The sequence below is a fragment of the Melanotaenia boesemani genome, chromosome 15 (genome assembly GCF_017639745.1).
Source record: "Melanotaenia boesemani isolate fMelBoe1 chromosome 15, fMelBoe1.pri, whole genome shotgun sequence".
Lineage (NCBI taxonomy): Eukaryota > Metazoa > Chordata > Actinopteri > Atheriniformes > Melanotaeniidae > Melanotaenia > Melanotaenia boesemani.
Window position 1 is genome coordinate 28,246,777 of NC_055696.1, and position 27,958 is coordinate 28,274,734.

The window sequence follows — 27,958 nt, forward strand, 5'->3', positions numbered from 1 at the left end:
TTGTCAGTTTCAGTGTGTGTATGACAGTAGGTGAAGGTCTGGATGAAGGACAGAGACCACTGGCTTAAACAAAGACAGCACAACATCTGACCAGGACAGAGGCAAGCCATCCACAGAGAGGCAATGTCTGGCTGTGTGTTTTTTTAAGTTTATAACCTGCAACAAGCAAAGGACTGTATTTCATTTGGAAGTGTTATTTGGCTCCCTTACTCCATTCCTACTAATGCCATTTAAAAGTACAGCTGCAGAGCAACAGCTGTGACTATGTTAAGGTCTGAGAAAGCAATCAGAAGCTAAAAGAGGAAGAAGAAAAAATAAAATTCTCTATATGAGAACAGGTTCAAAAGAAACATCAGTGATAAAGACCGGCTGGAGAGGCTGCAGGCTGTGCTGTGTCTTCATCGTCTACCTCCTCACCCTCCTGCAGCTGCAGCTTCAGCTTCTGCAGCAAATCTTCAGCTAATCCAGCAGCTGGTTCTTCTGTAACCTGCAGAACTCTCAGGTAAAAAGTAGGTTGTGTGTACATGTAACTGTATTTTCAGGTAGAGATATGTTGTTCTAGTAGAAACAGTATACAGTTAAAGTTCTGTTCTCTGGACTCTGTAAAACTAATAGAAAGTTGGTCAAATTTGATTGCCTGGGAATCAGCTCGTTTTTTTTTTTGTTTTTTTTTACATCAACAAGAGATTATTGACTGAGCCAGCAAGTAGCTACAGTATATTCACATGGCTAAAGGCAAATCAAACTTTGAGGAAGAATTTGGAAAATTATTAAATTGAATGACAGTAAACATGATAAATGGTGGTCACTGATGGGTGGCAAACACTTAATAAACCATTTAAAGCCTATATTTTCCATTATTGTCACAACAACAGTGACTTATTCATTGTTAACATAATTTTTTTTTATATAATTCTAATTAAATGTTGACAGTTATTTCCACAATCTACTATTAGCACAATGAATTTAGATTTGAACCTACAATGATACTTGTAGAATACAATATCTTTTTTTTTTTTACTCTGTAGACCCTGATTTGTAGTCTTAATATTATTTGAGATGAATAAATTAGTTGAGTTAAACTGTGGGAAAAATAATACACTCTTTTATCTGCCAGAATTAGTTAGCTAATCACAGTGTGTTAGCATGCTAATTAGCCTAACTAATAATCAGAAACTAGCTATCCTGTCCATGATAGCATGTGTTCATTGTTTTACTAAAACCACCTTCATAGCCAGTCAGCAAGGGAGTAAAACAAAACTAATAACTCATTGCTATATTAAGGTTAGATGGGCTAATATTTACCTATTCTAGGTCAACAAATCTGTTTTCAAGAAAAACCTACCTGTTGGCAGAATGTGTTGAGCATTTAGAGCTCATATTGTGTAAAATATAAATAGAAACAAAGCAATTTACAAATTATTTAAAAACTATATTTACATTCACTGAAAATTTTATGAAGGCAACATATTTGATGTGTTAAAAACCAGTAATCTTTTAAAAATATATGAAGATTTTGCAAGCTAAAACAGATAACATAATAAATTTGTTGCTTTGTTTAAATTTTATTTTACTCATAGTTTTTTTTAAAGGTTTTTTACAAGCTATGATGGGTGCAAATTTTCTACTATATTCTGTAATCTTTGCATCTCATAGTTTTAAAATGAAATATTTTATCTTTCTTTATAAAGGACTTCAGCTGTCTAGTTTTTTTTTATAATGTTCCAGTGGATAAAAAACATGACTGCAGGCAAAACAGACTTTTCTTTTTAATACAGAGTCATGATTTTAAAATACATGCAGGATATAGCCCTGGTTTTACCTGTCCGATTGTGTAAGGATATTTACTCATGGATGTCAAATTTTGTAAAATTAGTTATTGATAAGAATTTAAATGAAAGTAAATAAAATTTATACCTCCTTATTCCAGTGCAGGCAGGAGGGGGCTGGAGCTAATCCCAGCAATTAGCAAGAATTATTTTACCAACTTTTTTCAACATGTTTCTGGGTCTTTTTGATATATTTTCGTTACAGCTGTTAATTTGTTTGTGCTTTGAATCATTAACTTTGACGTATACATGCCAATTTGTTTGCTTTCACAGTGATGACTTATGCAGAAGCAGGTTTTATTAATTTCCCATCTGTGTCTCCTTTTAACTCTGTCCCATCAGAATTGAGGCCATGGCATCAGCAGCTCTGGAGATAGTGGGCTTGTTCTTGGGCCTACTGGGAATGCTGGGTACCCTGGTTGCCACAGTTCTGCCTTACTGGCAGAATTCTGCACACATTGGCTCCAATATTGTCACAGCTGTGATCACCATGAAGGGCTTATGGATGGAATGTGTTTATCAGAGCACAGGAGCCTTCCAGTGTGAGACCTACAACTCTATGCTGGCCTTACCTGCAGACATGCAGGCTTCTCGGGCCCTCATGGTCATCTCCTTAGTGCTGTCCATTCTTGCTGTTGCTATGGCAGCCCTAGGGATGCAGTGCACTCTTTGCTTGGAGGGCTCAGGAGCAGTAAAAAGTCGCGTGGCGGGTACAGGTGGGGGTTTGTTTTTCACTGCGGGCTTCCTGGCTCTCATACCTGTAGCATGGACCACGCACGAGGTGGTCCAGACTTTCTACCGTCCAGACATACCGGCCAGCGTGAAGTATGAAATTGGTGAGTGCCTGTACCTCGGTTTGGCCTCGGCACTCATCTCCATGCTGGGAGGGGGGATTCTGTGTGTGTCATGCTGTGAGGAGCAGGACGGCGTCCGTGGGAGACGGCACGGTGGAGGATATCCCTATCCAGTGGGAGTTGGCATGTCTAGCGCAGGGGTTCGAACAACCTCCCAGACTTACCGCAACCCCACACTGCAGGTGGGAGGGATCAACACAGCTAGCAGGCCTCACACGCTGGTCCGTAGTGCAAGTGGGAGCTCTGGGTCAAATGCTCACAAAACCCAGGGAGCCAATAAGTCAGCTGCAGCAGGATATGACCTCACAGGATATGTCTGATGTTACTCCATTACTACTTTAGATACACAACTTTTTTTCAATAAGTTGCATTCAAATATGAAAATGGAGACACTTGTCAGTTTCAGAGGAAATAACAACCACAATCACATCACAGTTACGCAATGGAAAACCTCTTTTTGGGCCCAGAAATATGTGGACAGATATACTTTCTTTTTTGTTTTATCGCTACAGCATTTAATATTACATACAATGAACTTGATGTGAAGCCTCTCAGTTTAATTCAGGAGGATTCACATGTGTTTTAAAATCAGTATTTAATATATAAAATTCAGACACCTATTATTGCATTTCTAACTTGACAAATTTACATGCCAGCCTGTCATAAATTTTGTTTTAATTCAGTGAAATGAAACTTGATTTGGTTGAGATTGGACATATGAAGCTGGAGTAAAAAAAAAAATACTTGGTAACATCCACTGCTGTGATAACTGTGGTCACATTTGAGAGACATGAAAAATAAAACAGCTTTACATTAACTATCTGGATCACCAAGTGGAAATCCAACACGTTGAAAAAGGTCCATAGAAAGGTGAGTTGGTGGTTCTGGATGCAGCATGTGGAGCCTGATGTGGAAGCAGGGGAATCAGTTATGGTTTACTGTCTTGTGGTGGTGGTAGACTGGACTTTTGTGTGGCTAGCTTCACGTTAGGAACTGTTGGGCAGCTGATACTGGGACTGGAGTTTCTCTTGGCCTGATCTATCTTCTATCTTCCTCTTTACAAAAGTCAGAAATATCTCCCTTTCTCTTCATTCTCACATCTTCCAATACAAAATCAGACTGGTAACAGGATATATTTCTCTGCATTTTCATGCTGTAGCTACTTTAAAATCAACTTGTGGTCTTGCTAGCTTCCAGTTAAAATGAAATCAGATCACATAGCTCTGTTACACAAAAAATCAAATCAAACCACTCCATCTCAAGTCTGACTAATTGGTGGATACAGGGCTTTAGTCAGCATTAAAGTAGCTCCCCGGAGGCCCGACGTGCACCTCTCCCAGAGCTGACGTGCACCCCTGCTACTCAGACGGTTACGCGGACATACTCTCTTATGATTAGTCAATTTGGGATTACGATTTTCCGGATTTCTGGATCTTCTCGCTGAATTTGTGTGGTAATCACGATTTTTAAAAGCAACACCCAATAGATCAAGTTGATGAGAGGCTGATCAAATTATTTCTTTGTTTTGCACAAGCTAATAAAGACACTGATCCATACTGGACGCCATTGTTGTTTTAAAACAGAAAATACGCACCGGAACTGAAGTGAAATATCAAAAGAACTCCAACCTAGCTATTTTACCGGCCAATACCACCCCTGCTGCCAGCTTCAGTTTAGGAGGAAAAACTGCAACACAACACTAAAACAACGCGTACCCCCTATGCTCAAGTAAGAGCAAAGTCACCAGCGTCAGCCACCGCGTAACTGACCACGCCGCGTAAGTGTAAATCCGCCTTAAGTAACGTCAGACCCGGCGCTACGGGTGTGACCCAGTGGGCAAGGCCTGCCCATTCACACGTCAGACCCGCCCATCCAGCCTTTGTATTTTCATTTACTTTTGACTTTTTAATGTAAGTTTCATTTAGAATTATTTAACAGTTATTTTTATAGCGGTACTAAATCATCGTAAGTAGAATCAGTTTCTATACGCACTTTTTCAGAGAAAACATATCTCGCGAGATACAGTATTTTCAAGTTGTGTGTGTGTTTGTATCTATGTGTGTGTATAATCACCAGATTGCACGATAATTTAGGCTACGTTCACACTGCAGGGCATAATGCTCAATCCAGATTTTTTTGTGAGATCCAATTTTTATGAGAGTTCGTTCACTTTTCCAATTAAATGCGACTTGTATGTGATCTCCTGTATGAACCTTTTTTGCACCAAAAGTGTCCCTCATGCGTAAAAGACACGACGATTGTGACGTCTTCGTGTTTGCGGTAACAGCGGAGCGTATGTTGCAATTTTAAAGTTACTGTTCAACTGTAGCCAGCACATTTTCAATGGCATCGTTTTAAGGAGGAGATTACAAAAGAGGAGAGATTTTTGGCCATGGCATTTTGTGGAGCAGTGACAGCAACGTCTGTACAGAGAAACGTGTGGGTATGGTGTTACAGCCAGGAGTGGTGGGAGAGTGATGTGAGTGCCTTTACAAATAAGGAGTTTAAAAACAATGTTGTGTATGATGTGTAGGTCGGATTAATTTGACCTGGCCGTTCAGACTGAAGTCACATGGCAAAAGATCAAATGCGTATTGGATTTAGGACCACGTATCCAAGTGGCCTGGATCGCATTTAAAAAAATCGGATCTGTGTCGTTCAGATTGTTATAAAAAGATCAGATACAGGTCGCATAGGGGCAAAAAAATCGGATTTGGGTCACTTCAGCCTGCAGTGTGAACCTAGCCTTAAAGAACATAATGTACTCTTTAACCTCCTAAGCCCGACGGACCCACCGGTGGGTCCAACAGGTGTAAACACAAGTTCATGTGTGTAAAAAAGTTACTTTAGTGATGTAAGGATATTTTATTTATAATGTGTCTCAAAGAAGAATACCTAATGCCACTAAATCAACTCTCCAAGTGCATTTAGTCAACAAAGTATTTGTTTAATAGCAACTTTAAAATACGTATGCATCAAACAACAGCGCCACCATAACGAGTAACACCCGAAACGCGTGATCCGTTCACTCCACGCCAACATATTGGGTATCAATTAAAAATAGAAAAGCTGCACTTTCATATGATACCAAGCATAAAAGATTTTAGCCAAGCACCTCACGTCAGTCTCAAAACAAACAAAGCTAACCTTTGCATATCACAGCAGCCTTTTCAGATAGCATGTTTATCACAAAATACACCAAATCCCAAAGCTATTCTCACAAATCTCTCATGTTATAGCTGATATCTGCTGGATCCAATTTCAAGTATTGGCAAAATGTTTTAATTTTTTAATTTTTTCCCAGTAGTTCACTTGGCAAATGTAGAATCGATTGCCTGACCTGTTACTATGTCCTGGCGGAAGAACTAATGTGGATACCGAGGTTCTCTTTGAGCATCTTTATAGTTTATTTTCAGCTTTAATGTGAAAATCTTGAATAACTCAGTTGATGTGTAGTCCCCAAATACACTCACTGAAAACTAAATATGACATGTTCCCCCACATCATCTTATTAACGTAGTGCTAGCATTACTAGATTAGCACTGCTATGTAGCTTTCATGCTAACATCGGGTTGTTAGAGGTAGTTGTACTTGCAGAGGGATAAAATATCTTCTAGTGCTGCCAGATGTCCATATTTTTAAAGGCTAAATAATTAGGAAACCACTTAAATTTACTGCAAACTGGTGTAGTGATACTGGTGATTCATGGTGGTCTTAAAAAAAGGCCGATCAGTCACCTGATGTGTCCAATCAGATTTCAGAGGTGGCCAGCGCCACCCTGGTTGCCCCTCTAGCTCCACACCTGGTCATGAGCTGCTTCAAACCTTCACCATTCAGATACATTTTGATCCATCTGTCCATAGACAGCTGTTCAAAAACTGCTCTGCCTTTAAAGAAAGTTTGATGTTGCCTTTTTGTGTCAGACTTTTAAGAAGTCTGCATTTTATGGTAAACCTGGAGGGTGTCTCTCCTGGAGAGTGTTTTTCACTTAGCTGGATGTTGAGCTGTAATTCCTAAATGCTTTGCCAAATTTGGAGGTAAATGTCTCCTCAAAAAAAAGCAGGGAGTTTTTTATTTAGACTTATCCTCATTGTATCAATAATAGTAATTAAATAGTAAAACACATCTGACTAACTGTCCAAGGAATTTCAATACCTTACTCTATTTATTTGTACATGTTTGATTTTCTTTAATACTCTCTGAACTTCTCTAAATGCATGATGTCACACTTGAATGTGAATGATGGTTTTGTAATTGTTTTTTTTTACAATTTTCTATTTGGTCTTTACCATCTGTAAAGAGATGAGCAGAAAAAAGTAAAATATAAATAACAACACTGTAAATGGGTCTGCTGCAGCATCTGAGTCAGATTAATGGAGCTACATAACTGGGCAGCAGCCTGCAGGACTGAGCTGGACACCTTTTTGTTCAGCATTTAAGCTAAAGTCAACCTTGACTTTTCTCATTTGAACCACACTAAATATTTCTCTCAGTCCTCTTTCATCTGAAACTCAGACATTTTATCAACACACTGCAGTCTTTTACACCACCCAGGCATCGCTGTAAAGTTCACATTTCCAAAGCCTTAACATGTCTTCATTTTGCTCTGAAAATATTTGCTGTTTGCAGGTTTCTGTACATGTCTGAACTTCAATAGTTATATGTATTATGATCATTATTATTGCTGTTATTATATGTAAAATTGAAATTTGTCCATCTTTCTGGTTTTTATGCACCTGGGAGACCAGTTTTCCTTCTGTTAACCAGCTCAAACAGGACAAAACATTCCCATTTAGCCTGTCCTTTCTTAAATTTGGAAATATAAATATGTTTAATAAAACTTTTTTTCCTCTTTTTCTCCTTCTTTCATGACATTGAACACTGTGTGTGTGTGTGTGTGTGTGTGTGTGTGTGTGTGTGTGTGTGTGTGTGTGTGTGTGTGTGTGTGTGTGTGTGTGTGTGTGTGTGTGTTACAGGTAAGTTTCAACCACTGGTTTTCTTTGTTTAGAAAAGGAAAAAGATCGCAGCCCTGAACTGAAAGCAAACAGAAAATCTACACAAACAGACCTGAACAAACAAGGTTTGCATTATACCGATCAATAGGCAGTTAAAACTTGTGCAGGAGGTCAGCTCACAAACATAGTACCGCATACTTTTATACTGGTTAATATATTTGAACATAAACTCTTAAATTCAGCACATTTTGGAGACGCGGAGGTTCGGCTGGACACAAGCGCAGAACCTGATGTCTCATGTTAAAAAATTCATAGTAAAATCCTGCAGAGGACAGTTTATGGTGTCAAACCCAGGGACACACTTTTCACTGGGAGATCAGCACGAAAAAATGGACTATGGACACATACACACAGAGAGACTGAACGAAAGACAAACACACTCTAGAAACACACCACAGATGCTCAAGATTGATTAAAATACTAATGAATTATAGACATAAAATTAAGATTTTTAAATGAAAACTAACAATAACATTGCTTCCACTCAGTGGTTCCCAAACTTTTTCTGCATTGTTTTCATCAACGTAACGTCCCCCCATCCCACTACCATTACTACATAAACACTTACAATGAAACATATGAAGAAATGCACCATAAAATAATATTGTTTGGCAGATAAATAGTCTGGTACATTTAATTTATTGACTGCTACTTCATTAATTACAGTTAATTCCTTCTAGCACTAACATGGTTTTTATTAATTTCTCCACACTAGAGGAGAGAAAATTCTTTTTTTTAAATGTTTGAATTTGCTTCATGTTGTAATTAAATTAATTATAATAATTAATTATAAATATTATAATTATGATTTAATATAAATGTTTTTAAGTATTTGTTATCGTTTCTGTCAGATGATTAATAAAGTGGTTTTTATATCATTTTATTTAAACAAATAAGGTTGAACGAATTCAAATAGATGCTCACTAAACTTCATTAGAGAATAACGAATGATTTCCAGAAAAAAATAAAAATAAAAATTTTTTTTCTCTTGTTTTTTGTAAAATTAAATGTCAAAACACTTTTTCTTACAAAAACCTCTTGTGCTCTCTTCATCCTTGGCCTCGGTCCCTCACAGGAGGACTCTGGAAAACCAGTTTTACACAACAGTCGCTGAATCCAGAGATGAAACTTGAAACTGAGTTACAAAAGAAAGAAGCCATATTTCATCTCTTTGAGTTCCCTGAACAGCAACTCATCCCAGACTGACAGAAAGACGGTCGACACAAGTCTGATGAGTCCACATTTCAGCTTTGATCAGTGATGCTGTTCAATGTGCCAAAGATGAGAAAGAGCACCCTGTCTGTGACGGGATGAGGGAGCATCAGAGTCCATGACCAGAACAAACTGCACATTGTCATACGGAGGTGTCTTCGAATTTTGAAGTGACCTATACTGCCATCAAACCAATTTCTTTTCCTGGGGGGGTCTGTCTGTACCTGTGTCTGTTAAATAAAGGTTCAAACAACTGAACAAATTACTGTTTTAACTGCTCATTGTACTTGAAAAAACTTCCTAACTTTACTGGTACTGGTACGAAGTCGACCACGTTAACACTGAAACCCTCTGAGTGTATCACTGAAGAGGGGAAAAAAACTTTAAATAAAAATAATAGAGTTTAGAGTCTGAGGGAACACGAGTCTGCAAACTTAGATTTGATATTGGATTATGAACTCAGGATGGCATCAACAGGAAGCGTTAGGACTGAAAACAGGATAATTAGGAAAACAAAGGATCTTCTGCGTTCTGTTGTTAAACTGGATTAAACTTCAGACTGCATGTCCGCTCTGGAGTCCACTTCTAAAAGAAGACTCAACGGCTCCATCTAGTGTCCAAAGGAAGAACTGGGCTCCAAAAATAAATCAAACACAGAATCGAGAGGATTACGATGATTAGGACGAGGACTGAATGCACTGGTTTTCTACTTATTGATCACTATGTGGTGAGGTTCAGTGTGTGTATACTCCCTGCTTTGGCACATTCAGAATGAAAACCTAATGCTGGAAAATAAAATAATAGAAAAGATGGATTTTTTTTATTATTATTGAAAATGTTCTTCATTATTAAATATGTGAATTGAGAATAATATTTATTTTTAGGAAATAATCCTCACCATATAAATGTTGAAATAAAGATAATGTTTTTCTTCTTTATTATTTAAATTTCAATTTTAAGAATGATGTTTGCATCAAAAACTGAAGATAAATGTCAGGGAACAAGAATGCAGCATTAACTTCATTATGATGAATAAAACTGCTTCAGTGTGTAAAAACAGGCTGGAGAATTCAGGAAATATTCCAAACTGGAAACTTTTCATGGAAATTAAGGATAATTAAAACAAGCTGCACTGTATCTAAAATATATAGACATGTTTAGTTATAAGCAGATATCCATTTAAAATAAGACAATTAAAAAAAGATGTTAACAGATTTGTTGTAATTATTTTATTGATCAATTTTCATTGATAAAAAGTCAAACAAACATGAATATAAAGTAAAATATTACTTATCCCCTGAGCTCACACATTAAAAAATGGACCCTTTAAATCCTAATGTTTTGTCATCCATTATTATACTTGAAGGGTTGCGTAAAATGAGCCACCCTTCAAAATAAATAAATAAATAAATTCAAAATTGAACTTCATGTTGTTGCAGGGGTGAGCTGCGAGTATTCCTGAGAGGTTTAACAAATCCTGTGTTACAGCCTGTGCGCAAGACTGCTGTTTAATTAAAATCCTCTGGCTTCTTAACCTGCGTTGTCAGGTCCAAAATGCCGGCTATGAAGTAGCTATCACAGCCCCGTGTTGGTTAAGCTAGTGTGTGCATGTCCATGATGAAAATGATTGTTAGAGATACAGTATGTTGGGCACAGTCTGAACAAAACCTACTCATTGCCAGGCTTTGTTCACAGCACACATTTCCATCTTAACTAACCTAGATGAGCCATTTTGCAACAGAAAACCCAAGATTATGTTAACTTAGACTAAACAGTAGACAGTTAAACAAGTAAACCTGCTTTTTGGAATACCCCCCTGATCTAAATATCTTTTGCTGTTCTTCTGTCAACATGTTTGTGACTTCCATTTTTCTGCACTTTAGTAAAAAAAAAAAAAAACAAGTTCTGGGCACATCAACAGGGATTTGGGTCAAAACTTTTATTAACGTGAAACATTCATGGTGGCAGCTTCACATTCAGAAGAAAATAAATAATAAACAGTCTGCCTGAGAAGGTTATTTACAGCTGAAGGAAATGTTTTATTTACTCGTCTCCTTTTCTTCCTGCTCTTTCTGTTTGTGCTCTTCCTGTCTTTCACGGCCAAACTCAACCACCAAAGGTTTCCCTAGCAACCGGTATCCATGGACCAACTGCAAGGCATTCTGGGCCGTTTCAGTGTCTGCCAAAAGAAAACAAACAAATCTCATTTGTAATTCATTAAGGAAAGTTTAGAGATCTCTGATTTCCTGAAAGTTCTGGTACCAGGAGGTTAACAAGCAGATCCCTTCGGTTCTGTGGGTTGTGGGTGGGGTCTTTGTGGACCGAGTTTCCTTCATAAAACACCATCAGATCCCATCAGGTTGGTATCTGGGGAGTTGGGAGACTGGATGGACACCTGTGGCTTTTTAAAGTCTTCTTTAAGAAGTTTTTGATGACCTCTTGGGGGAGTGGTGTTGCCATGTGGGAGGTGTAACTGGTGTGTAAGATATTTAGGCAGGTGGTAACGAGTCAAATAGCACCGTTTGGGCTGGGATGTACGTGCTGTAAACACAAGCGCACACGTCAACATTCCACTACGTTTGTGTATATACTTGCTGCAAAACGACAGAAGCATGGCTTGGCAAAACACTCGATACTGGAGGTCACCACTAGGGGGAGCACAGCACTGGAACTTTTAAATAGTGGAAAGGTCAATCTGCTGGTCACATTGTATTTCTGGGTCATCAACCCCCAAAATACTTCCAATTTGTTGCCAACTGTTAAGCCGCGAGTGGTTGTGACTGTGCAACTGGGAGAAAAAAATCAGAAAGATGGTGGTGGTTTGGACAAGGTCCAACAGAGGGTCTTCAAAACTATTCACCACTCAAGTCAATATTGCAACTCGACACATTACTTCGCATCAACGCAAGCAGCCTACATGCCAAACGAACACCAGGAGCACGTGGCAGCCATGATACGTATGCGGACACGTTCTCACCCCTTTTCAGATGCAACAGACACAAGCCCAAATGAACTGTAACAGGTAAGCGCCTTGTTATAAACTGCCTAAATTTAAAATTTACAATGTTCAAAGTTTATAGAACGTGGTTAATAGAAGGCTCTATTCTCCTCACAGGGCACACAAAAGTACAAGAAGTGTAGCGGAGAGAGGGACTGGGCTACCCCATTATCCATTTACTGATTCACTGAGATGTCTCACTAAGACATTTTGATATTCTTAGATAAATGGTTCCATCCAGCAATTGGTCAATTCAATGGACTTGGAAGTGAAGCCATCTAAAATTCTGTTACCTAGTACTGTCGTGACTCTGCTCTGAGACTGATACTTAAGATTGAGTCCTACATTTCACTATAAGACCAGTGTTAAGTAACTTTTACATGCAGCTTTCATCTTTCAGCTCTTAACAGTGTTCTTAGAAGTAATTCTAAAAGGTTTGATAAATATGGCCCCTGGTCTTTTACACGATGTGCCTTGTGGAACCCTCTGGGTCTTCAGGTCGAGGTTTTTTAACAATGCCCGGAGTAAGAACAAAAATTTTTGGTAAGAGGGCTTTTAGCCACTATGGTCCACTCCACATTTATGGAACAGCTTTCCTGAACACCTGAGGACAGCAGAGAGTCTTGGTGTTTTAAAATCCAGACTAAAAACATTTTTGTAGCCTGGCTTGTATTTAAATGAATCTTACTTCCTTACCGTGTTGGAGGGCAGGTTGGGACAACTTGTTGACATACAGTAACAACCTTTTTTGTTTTGGTTTTAGTTTTGTACATACTACACAATGTATGAAACATGCTGTATAAATAAAGATTTAAAATAATCCTGAGGCTGATTGGTGTGCTCAGTGGGATTTTCTCCACCAAACCAGTTCCAAGTCTGGTTGGGAGCCAGAGCCTAAACTAGAAGCAGTTCTTTCTGTTTCCACCATCAAAGGTCTGACTCAGACACTGAACAACCGATGCTATGCTGGAACTCTCTGCTGGCCCAGGAGCTGGGGGCGGGGTCAGGGAGACCACCATGTTTACGATAATTCAGTCAGCTCATAGTTCCTCTTATTCTCCGGCTGTTCATTGTTTTATGTTGTATGTATTCATTGAGGGGCTTTAAAATGAAGTCCTGCATGTCAGAAACTGTTCTCACCTGACAGGGTGATGAAGGCCTGGCCCTTCATCCTTCCTGTCAACAGCCGGTAAAGAACCGGGGGCCCACCCTTCTGCTCAAATCTGGAGAACAGCGCCACCAGCTGGGCCACCGATGCCTGCGCACTCAAGTTCTTCACACACAGAACCTAGGATTAGACAAAAATCCTCCAATTAATTCATCTACAGATATTTACTGTTTCAGCAGCAAGTGAAAAAAATGACATAAAATCCCATTTTTGCTCCACAGAAATCAAACAGTCGGCTCAGATGTACCATTACTGTCACACTGATGTTTATTTGATGGTTGAAGCTCTGATTAAGAATCTAATTTGTCCAATAATTAATTTTATTTCGTATTACTGATGTGTAATTAATTTATTACATTTTTTTATTTAATTTCAATATTATTTATGTATTGTTTTATTTTTATTTTATTTGTTATTTAATCGATTTTGGTAACTGTTATGTACTTAATCTTGTTTTTTATTTTATTTTCCATTCTCAATCCTTTCTATCTTTTTATCCAAGTAATTTGATTTAGTTTTTTATTTACTAGAAATTACGCATCAATTTATTTTTTATTAATTTATTTAATTAACAATTGCCTTTAATTTTATTGCAGTGCCTTTTCATTGCGTTTATTTCATTTACATACGATTGTAAATAAATTCAGGTATCAAGGGGTTAAATAAGAAAATGGACACATGCTCCACAAAAATTATTATTAAATCCAAGTTTTTACATCATGGATATCAATGTGCTGTTCTAATTCTGTCAAATTTGTGTTCTTTTAATTTATCTTTTCATATTTATGATATATTTTATTATCAGTGGGAAAAGTTGCTGCATTTTAATTGTGTTGAATACAGATGTCTGATTGATTGGTTTATATGTGTATATATATATATATATATATATATATATATATATATATATATATATATATATATATATATATATATATATATATAAAAAATCAATATATATATATATATACACACACACACACACACACACACATATAGTACAGCACCAACATATGCAGTACATGAGTTCTAAGGAGTTATGTCAGATTTATATGTCAGTATGACAAAATAAATAAATAAATATGATGATTATCAGGTTTTAAAACAAAGTAAAAATATATATTTTTCAGTCATTCTGTTGTAGATCTGCGGCTGTGTTTTGACTCTAAAATACTTTGGGAGTTTATGGTCCACTCAGTCACTGCAAGGTGTCCAGGTAATGGAGCTGCTGAACAAGCCCAGATCATCACTCCTCTCCCACCGTGCTGACAGCTGGTTTGAGGTGTTGGTGCTGCTGAGAACCCCTGCTTTTAAAGAGGTGTTTTTACTTGATGAAGATCAGTTAATCAGCTACATTTGATCAACAGCACCTGAATGCTACTTCCATTCAATTCCTATGGAAGCAGCAAGTAAACTTACATTTTCACACAGTCTCTGTTTTGATTAGTTTTTGTTAAATACATCATAACATGGCTTAAAACGTTAACTTTCAGTGTTGTGAACATTCAAGTTAACCTGTGGAGGTAATCTCAGAAGACCATCCTAGAGACAAGCTGCTCAGACCTTGGAGGGTTTGCCTGGCTGGTAGTTTCTGAACCTCGGGATGCTCCTGATCCCCTCCTCAGATTCGCGATTCATCAGGATTTCTTCATCTGTAATCGTAGCAATCTCCCCTTTGACAGTCAGCGGTCTGCTTGACCTCACAGCCGACCCACACAGACTGCCGATTGGCTGGCTTATATTTATCTGGACTGGAGCAGCAGCACGTGGTTGTTCTGAAGTGTCTGAATTTGACTGCGACTGGGCTGATAAGCAACGTTTTTTAGGTTTAGGTTCTGTGTGATGGTCAGATTTTGATTGGTTGCTCTCTCTCTCTGAGGTTTGTGATTGGTCAGAAAAAGTTCGGTGTGGAGGCAGGTGTGATGCTCGAGTTGGTTTTCTTTCAGAGTCGTGGAGTGATGTAAGTTTCTGACTGTTCAGAACATCCCTGTAGAGAGAGTCCATCGGGTCAGAGGAAGACACCCCCTGCTGGATCGTCTGGTTCTCTTCATCTGGGATGGAAACGACACAAACAACATTTGCTCCCAAATTATCTGAAGGTATTACAGACACAGCTTTACTTCTCTGTATGTTCTTTACATTGCTCAGCTAAACACAGTACAAGTTCACCTTTTCTTGACTAGACCCCCCTGTACAGGAGGCAACATGACATCTATGCAGTACAGAAGATCTTTGCAGAAACCAGGAAGCAGCAATGCTAACATGTAGTATCGTAACATGATGGGGAGAAACTCAGCTAAAAGACTCTACCAAGCATCGGCATCCAAACAAAACACGGTCCAAACCTCAAGTAACGTAAGAAAGCATGGGAACAGCATAGTCCACTAGAGCTTCTGCTAATGTGTACAGTCTCCTGACTGGCCACAACCTCTCCAGCACTTGTCAGACATTTTACTATATTTTCATGTGCTAGTTGGGACAATAAAGTATTGCATTTTAGATTTCCATTCAAACTCTCACCATTAAACAGTGTATGTGCAGCTTTAAAGGATTCCTCCCAGCTCTCTCCCAAGATCACTATATCTCTCTCCTTCTCCCATTTATCTTTTATATCCCAATTGTTATCTACTTCCATCTGCATGGTTTTGTACATTTTAGAAATTAACTTCTTATTGGTGCCTGAGTTTGTCATTAGCAATTCCTCCAAACAATTTGGTCTCTAACGAATGTATTCACATTCCCTATGCTTGGTCAGATAATGTCGAAATTTATAAAAACCTTAGTAAAATTAGAATATTTTTTAATTGTTCAAAAGATTTAGTATTTTCATTTTTAAAAAAGCTGTTCAATATATACTAATCCCTTCTCTTTCTTTCTCCTGAATCCCCCTTTCTTTGTTGGTGTAAAGTCTGGATTTAAGGCTATTTTAGTGGCCCTACAACACTTTTTTACCTTCTACTGTAGTATAGCTCCTCATCAGATATTACTTTACTCATTCCTGGATGAATTTGGCTGCTATCCTCTGGTTTTTACTGAAATGAAGTGGTTTTCTTTTAGAACGAGATAACCATTTACAGTTTCCACTGTGTTCCAGGTGAATTTACTCTGACACAGTAACACGTATCTTGATTCTGACATGTTGGAAGTAAAATCATGTCTCAGCTTTCTTTTGAGACCAACGTTATACATATAACCCTTGTAACTGTGAAGATAGACTTAATTTATTTTAAGTATATAATTTCAGACAGGAGGCAGAAAAAAATAAGCTGAGCTTCTCCATACGTCCATACCTCGATGGTAAAGTGCGGTGAGGAAACCCCGGCGGTCGTTCCCCTGAAAGAGCGCCTGTTCGATCTCCATTTCCCGACGCGACAGTGGGCGGCTGGCGGCGAACCGCTGTGGGCGGGACAGGATCTCGGCCCTGGCTTCAATCTTGTCTCTGATCACCTGCAGACGCTGCTGCTTTGCATCCGGAGCAGCACACACACCGTGGGACTGTTAAAGGAGAGGTTAGATATCAGTTTACAGGATGAAGGTTAGAGAGGGTTATACATTCAAACACCTCTCACCTTCTCCGTTTCCTCCGGTGCATCTCTGCTCTGCCACAGCTGGATCTCAGCATCGGTGAGGCCCAGCTCCCGCAGGGTGGCTAGCTCGTTCTCCCCGTCTTGCAGAGCCTGGAACTGGGAGAGGCTTCTAACTCCCGCCGCCTGCTTCCCAAATGGCTGATAGAGAGCGGCCGGGGCGAAGCACTGCCTCCTGGCCACACATCTGCATGACAGAGTTGACTTCAAATTAGCATCAACACCAAAGTGTTTCAAAGACATTTGAGGTTTCACTCTCGTGGCCTGAATGTTGAAAACGTGATTGTGTTTGACTGCACAGGCCTGGGGGCTGTTTATAATCAAATTCCCCTGGTTGCTCTGAGGATCTGTAGGTAATATACCTCCTGCACACAGCGCTGCACTGGGGATAAAGCTGCAGAAGCAACTTCCTCTTCAAACTGAGCAACACAGGATCTCACAGACAGGTTTCAGTGTATATAATTTATAACTGTACGGCTCTACAGTCAATCTGGATTTTAATGATGGAGGAAGAGGAGCAGAGTCAAGACCAAATCTGCAGTCTGTGTTCACAAGTAACAAGAAAGATCTGAAAAAGCAATGATTGCAGTCCTGGTTTAAGGTTTTAAAAATGTCTTCTGTTCATGTTAGTCTGTTTGTGAGACTGAAATATTGGTAATTATTTGCTAAATGTGTTGTTAAAAACCTGAGGTGTTTCTGTATGTCCCAGTCCCAGTGGGGGTCTGTAAGGACTAAAATAAAATCTAGATGGTGTTGTAACATAGAATGCAGCCCTTGTACATGATATCATATTTAACTGGGGTGGATGGTAAATCAATGCTGTTCCATCAATTTAATTGATTTAGCTGTAAAAGATTTGAAGTTTTCCTTTACTTTCAGCTGACAGCTCATATTTTATGGGAAAGTGATCTGCAGATATTCACAGGGGATTTCTGACCGATCAATGTCGACGTCTGTGTGGAGCTGCTGCAGCAGGAGGCTGTGGAGCTGCCGCTGGCCCTCCGTCTCCTGCTCCTCCAGCAGCGGGCCCTCTTCACAGGCACTCCGGCTCACTCTGACAAATTCAACACAGACACTGATCATGTGCATGCAACAGTAGGACAATCATCCTGCAACAGTCTTATAATGTGTTGTTGTTAACCTTAACTCTTAAGCCTCTACTGCATTATGATTCCAGTTAGGAAAACAATGTTTGGAGTGTTTTTATGTCTTAAGTTCTTTGGACCGAGATTGCTTTCATGCTTCACTTCTCAAACAAATCGAACCTTTTAAATGACATGTTTCACTCTCTCCAAAGATGGTGCTGCAGCAAGAATTACTGAGGGAGAAGACGAGACACAATGAAGAACCAAACTGGTTCATCTATTGGTTGATGGCAAGCGGCAACCTTGGAAGTGCAAAAAATTGCAGTTCACCACTCATCCGCTAGGGTTTGGCTCCAAAACAGAGCAAATTCCCATAGACTCCCATGTTAAAAAGGCCAACTTCACAGCAGAAATAAACATGTTTAAAGCCTGGTACAAAAATCCATTTTAGGATTAATAGGTCATGACAACTGTGAGGGGGTGAAATTTTTTTCTAACTCATCTGTTTGGATGTTATTTAATCTTGAAATTCGGCATAATTTGGGGCGTGTCCTTTTGATTGACAGGTGCAGCACAACCGTAGTTCTTAGCCGGCTAACAGCGTTTCTTAGCTTTAGCCCGACTACCTCCGTCAGCTGGTTAGCTACTGTTGCTCTGGGCTAGCTCGGTTAGCTCTTAGCTGCAGGCAGCTTGGAGTTTGATGGTTGTCAATCACCCACCCCCACCTTCACAGTCCCCCTCTCAGCTCCACCTCTTTCCCCATTTTTGGATTTTCCTGGCCTAATGACACACGTGACACTACCTAGATGGCGATGGTGGGAACCGCCCAACGAGCTTCACTTTGCTTTTCAGAAACCTACGCGTGACGTCACGGAGGCTCCGTCCATCTTTTATATACAATCTATGGTTGACGCAGAAAACCTTTGGCTTTTAGTACATAACAGCTAAATATGTAGCTGCATCAGATCCTTGCGGTCTTGGGTTGATCATATTTCTAACAAAACTTTTCCCAAATTCTTCCATGTCTGACCGCGAGCCATTTCTCCCGTTCAGAGCCGTGTATCGTCCCAAATATGTTAATATTTTGGTTGTGTTTATCCATTTATAAAATAAAACAGCTATGTCTGAGCTTCATTTTTTAAAACTTTACACACTAAACTACTAAATAAAGTATTACTCCTTTTGAAGTGTGAATATATATTTTTTCCAGACAGAAAAGTAAAGGAAATTATCTTTTTATACCCTTTTTGTGGAGAAAAATAGCAGCTGTTTCGCTTGAAAAAGTCCATCAAAAAGGGTGTCAGTATGGCTTCCAGACAACTTAAAGCACTGTTCCTGGTTCATTGTGGTCTTCCCTGCTTTTCAAAGGATTGCATCCTTCAAATTTAGGAAATTTAGGAAATGTGGCAGGCCAAAAATTAGTTTGTTGTCTGAAAGCAACACGTTGCAACATGAGACGTCTACTGAGTGATGTCAACTTTTTTGGTAAATAAATAACTGAATGAATGAACGATTTGATGGGATTTTGAAACTGTGCAACGATGGTCAATTTGGAGATCTTTTCTGAACTATCTGCCCTAAAACTTCTCAATTTTTTTTTCCAGTTTTCTTTTGCAGAGCTTCACATGTGATAATTTGATAGAGGTTTAGAGTTACAGCTGCATCATTCCAATGAGATATTCATATTCATCCTGAAAGTCTTTGTTTTCTTTTAGGTGAGCCTGGAACCTTTTTCATTTGTGCTTTGTGCCACCTTCACAAATCTTAACAACCTCACAAGTGTTCCCTTTACTATGACTCCAGAAGAATTCAAATAGACCATGTGGTTGTATAGATATACTCTTTTTATTATGGGGATGCAACTTTTGACTCAAGTTAAATCTTGATTTGGAATTTTTAACTAACAGACAAAAGTTCAAACAAATCATTTTCAGTGTCTTCAATAAACTTTATTGCACATGAAAATATGTATATATTCTAAATCTGACACCACGAATAAGGCAGCAAACAGGGCTGCACAATATTAGGAAAACAAGCAATATATCACTGCTGCATATTGCATTTATGATGTGACATTCAACATAGAAAACTTTCATTTATGGTGAAAATGTAATGTTTTTTTGCAGGCTGCAGATGAGGCTTTCCAGCCAACTGCACTGAGAAAAGGACTCGTTGCTCCAAGCTTTCATGCTCAGTGGTGCCATCTGTTCATTGGCTCCAAGTTTTAGGAAATGATTGTATGGACTATTGTGCGCTTGTATCTAAATGTCCAGTTTTAATTATAACCCCAATTCCCAAAAAGTCATATAATGTAAATAAAAACAGAATGCATTGATTTGCAAATCTCAATTCCCAGTCATGTCACTGACCTGTTACCAGTTAGCCTAATCAGTTATCAAATGTTCCTCCAGTTGTTCTGATTTGTAAAGAGTACAAAAATAAGCTCACATTTTCCATTAAAATGTCTCTTTAACATCTGATATGTTGTCTGTTCTACTTGGAACAAATATGTGTTGATAGGCCTGTCACGATAACAAATTTAGCTGTACGATAAATTTTCTCAGAAATTATCGGGATAAACGATAATATTGCGCAAAGCGCTAATGTGTCATTTTGAGACCATTCTCAACTAATATAATGACATATGCCATAATAATGCAAGTACACATTTTCAAAGATCAATAAACTAAATAAATAAAAGCGCCTTTTCACATACGCCGGCACGCCGGCCCAAAAGTAATGCGGCCCACTGGGAATCCTCCCAAACCTCTCGATTAGCCGGCATTGCTCTTAATGTGTATTTTGTCAAATACACTAGTATATAGGCTGACTCTATTTGCGTAATGTGCCTGCGGATTACAGGGGTTATTACGGTAGACCAGGAAGTGGGGGCTTTGTACTGACGTCGTAAGCTAGAATGTGTGTGTTCTGCTTACATGTGGGGAGCAGCGAAATGATAAAAGAGGAGGTGCTTGCATCTATTATTTCTCCATTCGACTTATTTACATATTTCAGCATGAGAATCGGAGGTTTAGCGCAAGAGCGTGAGAAGCCACTTAAATACGCAAGTCTCACGGCCATTGCGTGTTGGCAGCCCTGCAAAACAAATGCGGCTTACCGGCTCGTGCTGCAACATGCTGCTGTCAAGTATGACACCAGAGAGATCACTCCGCAACAAACCAGAGCGTTTAGTCGAAATACTCCATAGTGAAACCTATTGTCATACACAGTCTATGGTAAAGGGGGGGACTAATAAAAATTATCGCGGCCGGCAAACTTATCGTGCTCTTATTTTCTTATCGTTCAATTAATTGACTTATTGCTTATCGCGACAGGCCTATGTGTTGATGAGATTTGAAAATCAATGAACTCTGTTTTTATTTACATTTTACAGAGTACCAATGTTTTGAATAGAGGTTATTATATCCCTATTGATATCAATGTCCTACTATAATATCTAGCATGCTATTCAAGGCTCAGATTTAGCGGCTAAATTTACCACCTGCTCGGTTTAATTGGTTTACTAATTAGCAAGAAATGCTAATTTAATGACGGTAATCTGGGATAAAAAAAAATACAGTTATTTCACATTACGATAAGAGAAACTTTACAATATTTAGAAAAATACTTTTAATGTACACGTGTACTTTTCTATATATGTGTGGCGAACCTGACCGCCTGAACTGACTCACCTCAGAAAACTAAGGTGAAAGATAGAACATGCCATCCTCCTGCCTTGGAAATGTTTTAAACATAAAAAATTAAACCTCACATGGACAAATGAAAAATTATATAGTTATAGTTTTTTTTTTTTTTTTAATGTTACAATTAATATCTTCTATATTATTTTCATATTTGCCAAATTCACCCTGTGGGCCAGATTGGATCATTTGGGGGGCCGGTTTTGGCCACCAGTCTGTACGTTTGACATCACTGTTGTAAATCATGTCAGACATTCAAACGACTTTACGTAACAATGAAGTGTGTTATTGTGCAGTATAGAGTTGTTTACGGCTATAAATGACGGCACGATGATTCTCTGGCCAGTAAACACTCTGCAGTGTCTCAACTTTGCCACACAGCATTGACTCAGCTTGCAGGATGCAGCAAAGACCATCAGGCTGGGATTGAAAACCCAGGCCGACTGCGTTACGGAGCTGCGCACCACCCACCACCGTCGGTACTGCACCATTTAAAGCTGCACTACTGAACTTTGGCTGATTTTCTCAGCGTGTATCCACCTAACAACTGCTAATTCAGCATCCATGTCTCTTCTCTGAGATCTCTCCAGCCAGTAAAAGTCAGTTGACTCTTGTTTTATATTTTGCTCTGTCACTTTCTCTTTCTTTTCCTCTCTTCCTCCAATAATTCCCTCCTGCATTTCATAGATAAATCAGCCATGGTGCATGATGAAAATGGCCAGCCTGTGACACTGTGCTCACTAGAAGTCCCAGAGAGGGGTCAATTGACCTTTCTACCTTTACAACCCAGAGATGGGTCGATTGACCAGTAGGATTTTAGCTAAAATCCTGTCTTAAGCTGTGAACAGCTTCTTTTGTTTGTAGACGAGTCAATTACTGGCACACCCCAGGAGGGCGCATACTTAGGGGAGACACTGTAGACTCTTGAAACCTGACTGTCAACTTTTGCCCAAAGCTTGGCTTGAGACACTGCTTGGTCCCCTGAGTATGAGATTGGAGTAGACCTCAAACAGATTCAGAAAGGTTTTCCTGCATTCTGGTATATTTCAAATAATTAAAAATATATTTGATATGATATATGATATATACCTCCTCGACACATTTGTGTGCTTTTAGAAGAAAAAAAAAAGATAATCATTGTGGGCCTTCAATAAAAAAGCAAACAATTTAGAATGATATGACAAAATGATGAATTCATATTTTTTTTAAAAATCACTTTAAAAGGTCCAGCTCTCCTCTTTTCATACAAATGAAAAAATACAAATTTTTCAAAATTTTTGACCAATTTTTCAAACTTTCTAACCCAATGTTCATGTACCTTATGTCCAAAAAGCCCAAGCAATGAACAATTTTGAATATTTAAAATGAACATTTTTTGATTGTGGTGGTACAGGCAGGGTCTGTGAGTAAAATGTCCAGAAGCATTAGTGTCTAAGTCAAGAGGGCATAAATGTCAACATGACAAAGATATAAAAGAACAACTGTGAATTTTTTCCAATGCTTTTTATTTTTGTCATAAAAAAAACAACAAAACAGTTAAAATAATGCAAGTAATGAAACAATTTCACAAATATTTACACAAGGCTACAGTGGCATGCCCTTGTGTGAATGGCTTTTCTGCTCTTTCAGCAGTCCGTCTGTGCTAAGTCCAAACATGCTTGGCACTTCCATGGTATCTCCATCCTGCATTTGCCACATGTGTATTTGTAGCAGTCAACACATCTTACAGTTGCGCAATTGTTCTTGCATCGATGGTTGACCTGACATTTTGCCCTTTTCCCAGGGCTAGGTGTGGGAGGTTGCTGCTGAAGCAGTTGCTCCTTATGTGCCTTCTTCTGACTCACATGAGAGTTGGCCAACTCTTTCGCGAGCTCAACCAGGAAGTCCACTCTTCTCTCCTGCACTCCGGTGCATTCCTTATGAAGAACATGAGCGTTCAGTGCCGCCATGTCGATCATGTTGTAGAACACGGCGACTGGCCATCTCCGTGTTCCTGCACGCACGCTGTACTCCCGCACCATCTGGTCCATCACATCCACACCACACTTTGTGGTGTTGTATTGTGTGACAGTGTTTGGCTTCCTTTTGGTGGTATTCTCAGTCTCAACCACATTGTGCATGCTGCTGAGAAGATAGACAGTCTTTTTCCGTTTCGGCGCATATACTGTGAGTGTTGCACCAGTGGTGGAAAACACTCGAGTGGTGAATTTAGTGTGGTCCTTCTGTCTAGTTGACTGAGGAATTTCCCGGTGAATCTTGTTGACTGTGCCAAGGATGGTGGTTTTCCGGCTAAGCAGTCGTTGCGCAAGGGACAGCGATGTAAAAAAATTGTCTGTTGTTACAGTTCTGCCCTTATCCATGAACGGCTCCATCAGCCTCATCACTACACTCTCAGAGAGTCTCTCTCCACTGGGACGACTGGGGTCCTTGCCAAGATATGGCAGGATATTGCAAATGTACTTTGATTTCAAGTCACAAGCCAGCCAAAACTTAATGCCAAATTTGTCCGGTTTTGTTGCAATGTACTGCAGAAAACTGCAGCGAGTCTTTGTCGGGAAAAGCTGTTGATCAATAGTGATGTGTCGACCAGGGTTATAAGATCTGATGCAGTTATTGACAAAAGATTCCCACAGATTAGAAATTGCAGCAAACTTATTTGTCTCCACTCGCTCACTGCGTGTGAACATGTTATCAAAGCGTAGGTGTTGCATGATGTTTTGGAAGCGGTTTCGGGCCATAGTAGCAATGATTCGTGGGTTTCCCAGCTCTGCTGACCAATTGTCACGTAGTGATGGAACTTTCTTCACCCCCCGCAAGATAATAATTGCAATAAATGCCATTAGTTCTGGGAGGTTCATGAACCAATCTGCCTGCTCCTTTTGCCGTGCATGCTGAATGGTCCATTCTTGAATGCTACGAAGCATTTCAAGTGTTATAAAACAGAAGAAGCTTTGAAGACGAGTCCGGATACTTCTTCTGGCCTTAGCAGTTGGCTCTCCATCTGTGCCGTATGGTTCTATTGGGGTGAAATTGAGACATGTCCCCAGCTGTTCTTCATGCCACACTGTGCCATCTTTAGCCATCTCTGTCCTCTCACTTCCCAACCGAGCCCTCTTTTCTGGCAGTGGAGCAGTCTCATCATCTGCAAGGTAAACAATTTCACAATTTCAGAGGACGAAAATAGGATGTTTTGGAAATAAGATTAAAAAAATCCTTTATTTGTACCAAAATGGAGAAATTCCAGTGTTGCAACTCACAGTACAGGACAAAGCAGAAAGAAAGAAATTTGTCATACCAAAAAGTTCAATAATAGTTTCAAATCTTACCTGAAGACTGCTCAGAGTCAGAGTCCGAATCCAGCTGAATTTGTATCTCTTCTCCATCTGAGTCACAAGGGTTTGTATCGCTGAGGATCAGGTCCAATGCCTGCTGAGTTGTAAGCCGCCTCTGCATTTTGCTTCCTTCTATTTGTTCGAGGTGAAGCTAGCTACTATTTATCCCCCTCAGCCCACCATCCCCCACTGCCACAGAATTTACCAGACGTTTCAAGGTAACAAGGAGGGGCTGGATGCAATGGGTGCATTCCTCAGGTAATGGCTGCATTTACAAATGAAGAGATGCTAATTTTTGCCAGCAGAGTCGTCAGTTTGGACTAAAGGTCTTTCGACCCTTCTCTGGGACTTTAGGGAGATATCAAAATTCCTGGGACTTCTAGTGTTAAGGCAAAATGCTGAAGTAAAACGATACGATGTCCTAGAAAAAGTTTTAAGCTGTAGTTTCTCAGTACTTGGATGCTGCAGGGCAAGGGTCTCCCACTCCGGTCCTTGTGAGCTACTGTCCTGCAGGTTTTAGATGTCTCCTATTAACAACACACCTCTGCACAAGCCTGTTAATGACCCAGTGATTTGAATCAGGTGTGTTGCATCAGGGTAAAATCCAAATAGAAACATTCTGAATTTCATGGACTAAAAATGTTGAAATACCAATTAAATAGCAACGGAATTTTAAATAAAGATTTTAATTTTTTCTTCTGGCATCAAAGTGGTGAGTTACTGTGAAACAACCTTATCTTGTTCGAAAAGTCTAAACTTTTGGAGGGTATTTCTTTTATACCTAATCCTGACACCCACACCTATATTATCAAACATGGCTAGTGATGATACTGAAAATAATTCAGAACTTGTCTGTTAGATAAAATTTTTTGTTTTGTTTTGTTTTTTTTGGGACTTTTCCCAATTTTTCAGTAAATGTGACAAAATACTAAAATGATTAGAATTTAATTTTCAAAAACTGTTTGTTGATAAAAAAAACAAAAAAAACATTTCTATCTTTTTGGCTGTAAATGTAAAAATATAGTCTCTTTTGGAATTAGAAGCACATTTTGAAACTTTAAATTTAATATCTGATTATTCAACAACAGCAATACTATAAAGTTAAATAAATAACTAAAACATAAAATGTATTCTGGACATAATTGTCGGCACCTTCATTAAGATTTGAACATTCAGCAGAACATTTGGCAACAATCTCCACTTCTAGTTTTTTTCTTGGAGCTGTCTTATGATAGTTTACAAATCTCTTTCACTGGTTTGTGTTTAAGCTAATTTAAATTAGCATGAAAATGTTGTGGAAAAGGGCATTTTCAGCTTGAGATTTCCAATGGGATTTATATTAGCCACGGTCAATCTAAAACAGCTAATAGTTCCTTTCTTATTCTTTTGTGCTGTGGGATGTGTGCTTTCCACCTGTAATCTAGCTGTAGGAGTATCAAATAAAACTAAACATTTCACAATAAAAAACACACAATCTTCTGATTTTTTCCTTTTGGGCTTCAATTCCTAATTAACTAACAGACTTATGAACTCCATGGACAAAAGCTGTGGAGGACTACTTAGTGATGATATGAGCTGAAATCAAAGACTACACTTTTCTCCAGGTCAAACTGGAGCTTTGTAGATATGTTGCCTGGTGTTTTCCCCACCATCCTCCATAACAGTAACACACTTCTTTCTCTTGAGTGTCTTCTTAGGACCACAGACAAGAAGCATTTTCAGTCTTTTAAATGCTAATTACAGAAATCTAGGTTTCAAGATCTTTGGCTATTGCCATGCAGCCTATCGAATTACAGTGTTTTAATACTGTGAAAACGAAACAGCGTTTACACGTTCACCAGAGTCCAGATTATATCTGGATTTTCCCTGGTTAGGACTGCTGAGCTGAAAACTCTGGTGTCAGAGAGGTTTGCGGGAACCAGGATAAGCTACCTGGAGTTCTCTATTAAACCAAATAAAATGTATGAGAACATATATCGACGTACCCATAATAATGTAGATATTTGGAAACAGAGTCTATGTATGTTGGCTACAGTCGGCAAAGAAACTAATTTAGTCAAGCACACGTGGAGAGGTCCAGAAAGACCAAAGACGAGGAGGAACTTTTGCTAACGACTCATTTTTTTCCCAACACGCTCCAAATTCCTATTAAATATTAATTTCTTCTAAGACCAATAAATGTATTAAATGATAGGTGTCATATAAGCTCTGTCCATAGAAACAGTTCAAAATAACGTAAAATAACAGTAAAACTTATGTTAACACAGTACCATCCACTTCTGCAACAGTTAACGCTAGCTTAGACAGTTGTAGCTATCTCCATAACAGTCTCTGAAGCAGACCGATGGACCGACATAAAAAGAGCGTAACGACTTTAAAACAATATTTTTTACACATATTTAGTGTTACCCCGACGCTAAAACAGACTAAACTGCACTTAATTAATAGATTGCCTTGAAATCGTTATCGTTCCGACAGAAAGTGTTGTTTACCTCCGCATGCTTCCTGTTTGAAGTTCTTCTTCCGGTATGGGGTCATGGGAAATGTAGTGATTAACATTTTGAGCTATCATTGGTTGACATAGTAAAAATAACAAATATAAAAATTAAAGATAATATTACAACTTAGGGAAATTTTGGGCTAAAAGTAAATTAACATTTTTTCTTATCTAAAGTGAAAACACTAGTATAAAGTTAGCTATTTTGATTGTAATAATAATAATAATAATAATAATAATAATTACAACAACAATAACAATAGCAATAATAATTTGCTATTATCAATAATTTCCCCCACTTTTGGAAATCTACATTAGTCCTAACAAGACTGGTTTTTTCCTTTTTTTAAGGTGTTGGAAAAATTGCATCATAAAAAAAGAGCACAAAATTAGACACACCCTGCATTATTACACAAGGTGTGGTTATAACTGCCTCCTTCAATAGAGATGACTACCTTTTTGTCATTTATCTGAGCTCTGCAATGTCATATTTGTAAAAGGTAATGCTGCAAAGATTTTGCTGGGTATATAGCCTAAACGCACACACCCTCCCCACCTAGAAGTGTCCTCAATTAGCCTGCTGGCTGACGTCAGTAAGGTGACATGGTTGCTAGTATTCATCGTCGCTAAGAAGCCGTTCAGCTGCTGCAGCGTGCCACTAGTAGATATGAATGTGTAAAGGG

General features: G+C 38.8%; 2 protein-coding genes across 4 annotated transcripts; one reads left to right on the top strand and one right to left on the bottom strand.

Annotated features, from left to right (window-relative positions):
* Nucleotides 1–3,654, top strand: cldn2 (claudin 2). Its single transcript, XM_042007909.1, has 2 exons — nt 1–502; nt 2,172–3,654. Exon 2 carries the CDS (start codon nt 2,182–2,184, stop codon nt 3,001–3,003), a length of 822 nt encoding a protein of 273 aa, XP_041863843.1. The 5' UTR covers nt 1–502; nt 2,172–2,181; the 3' UTR covers nt 3,004–3,654.
* A 7,180-nt stretch (nt 3,655–10,834) lies between these two features.
* On the bottom strand, nt 10,835–27,911 carry rbm41 (RNA binding motif protein 41). Of its 3 annotated transcripts, none has more exons than XM_042007902.1 (7): nt 27,832–27,911; nt 17,598–17,714; nt 16,646–16,847; nt 16,367–16,571; nt 14,640–15,127; nt 13,049–13,196; nt 10,835–11,089 (listed from the first exon to the last, which is right to left on the bottom strand). In XM_042007902.1, the coding sequence occupies exons 1-7, from the start codon at nt 27,894–27,896 to the stop codon at nt 10,950–10,952; spliced, it is 1,365 nt and encodes a 454-aa protein (XP_041863836.1). In that variant the 5' UTR covers nt 27,897–27,911; the 3' UTR covers nt 10,835–10,949. The 3 variants fall into 3 exon arrangements, with proteins under 3 accessions (XP_041863836.1, XP_041863837.1, XP_041863838.1); XM_042007903.1 differs by lacking the exon at nt 27,832–27,911 and adding an exon at nt 27,271–27,297; XM_042007904.1 differs by lacking the exon at nt 10,835–11,089 and having other exon boundaries at nt 13,113–13,196; nt 14,592–15,127.
* Between the last annotated feature and the right edge of the window lie 47 nt (nt 27,912–27,958).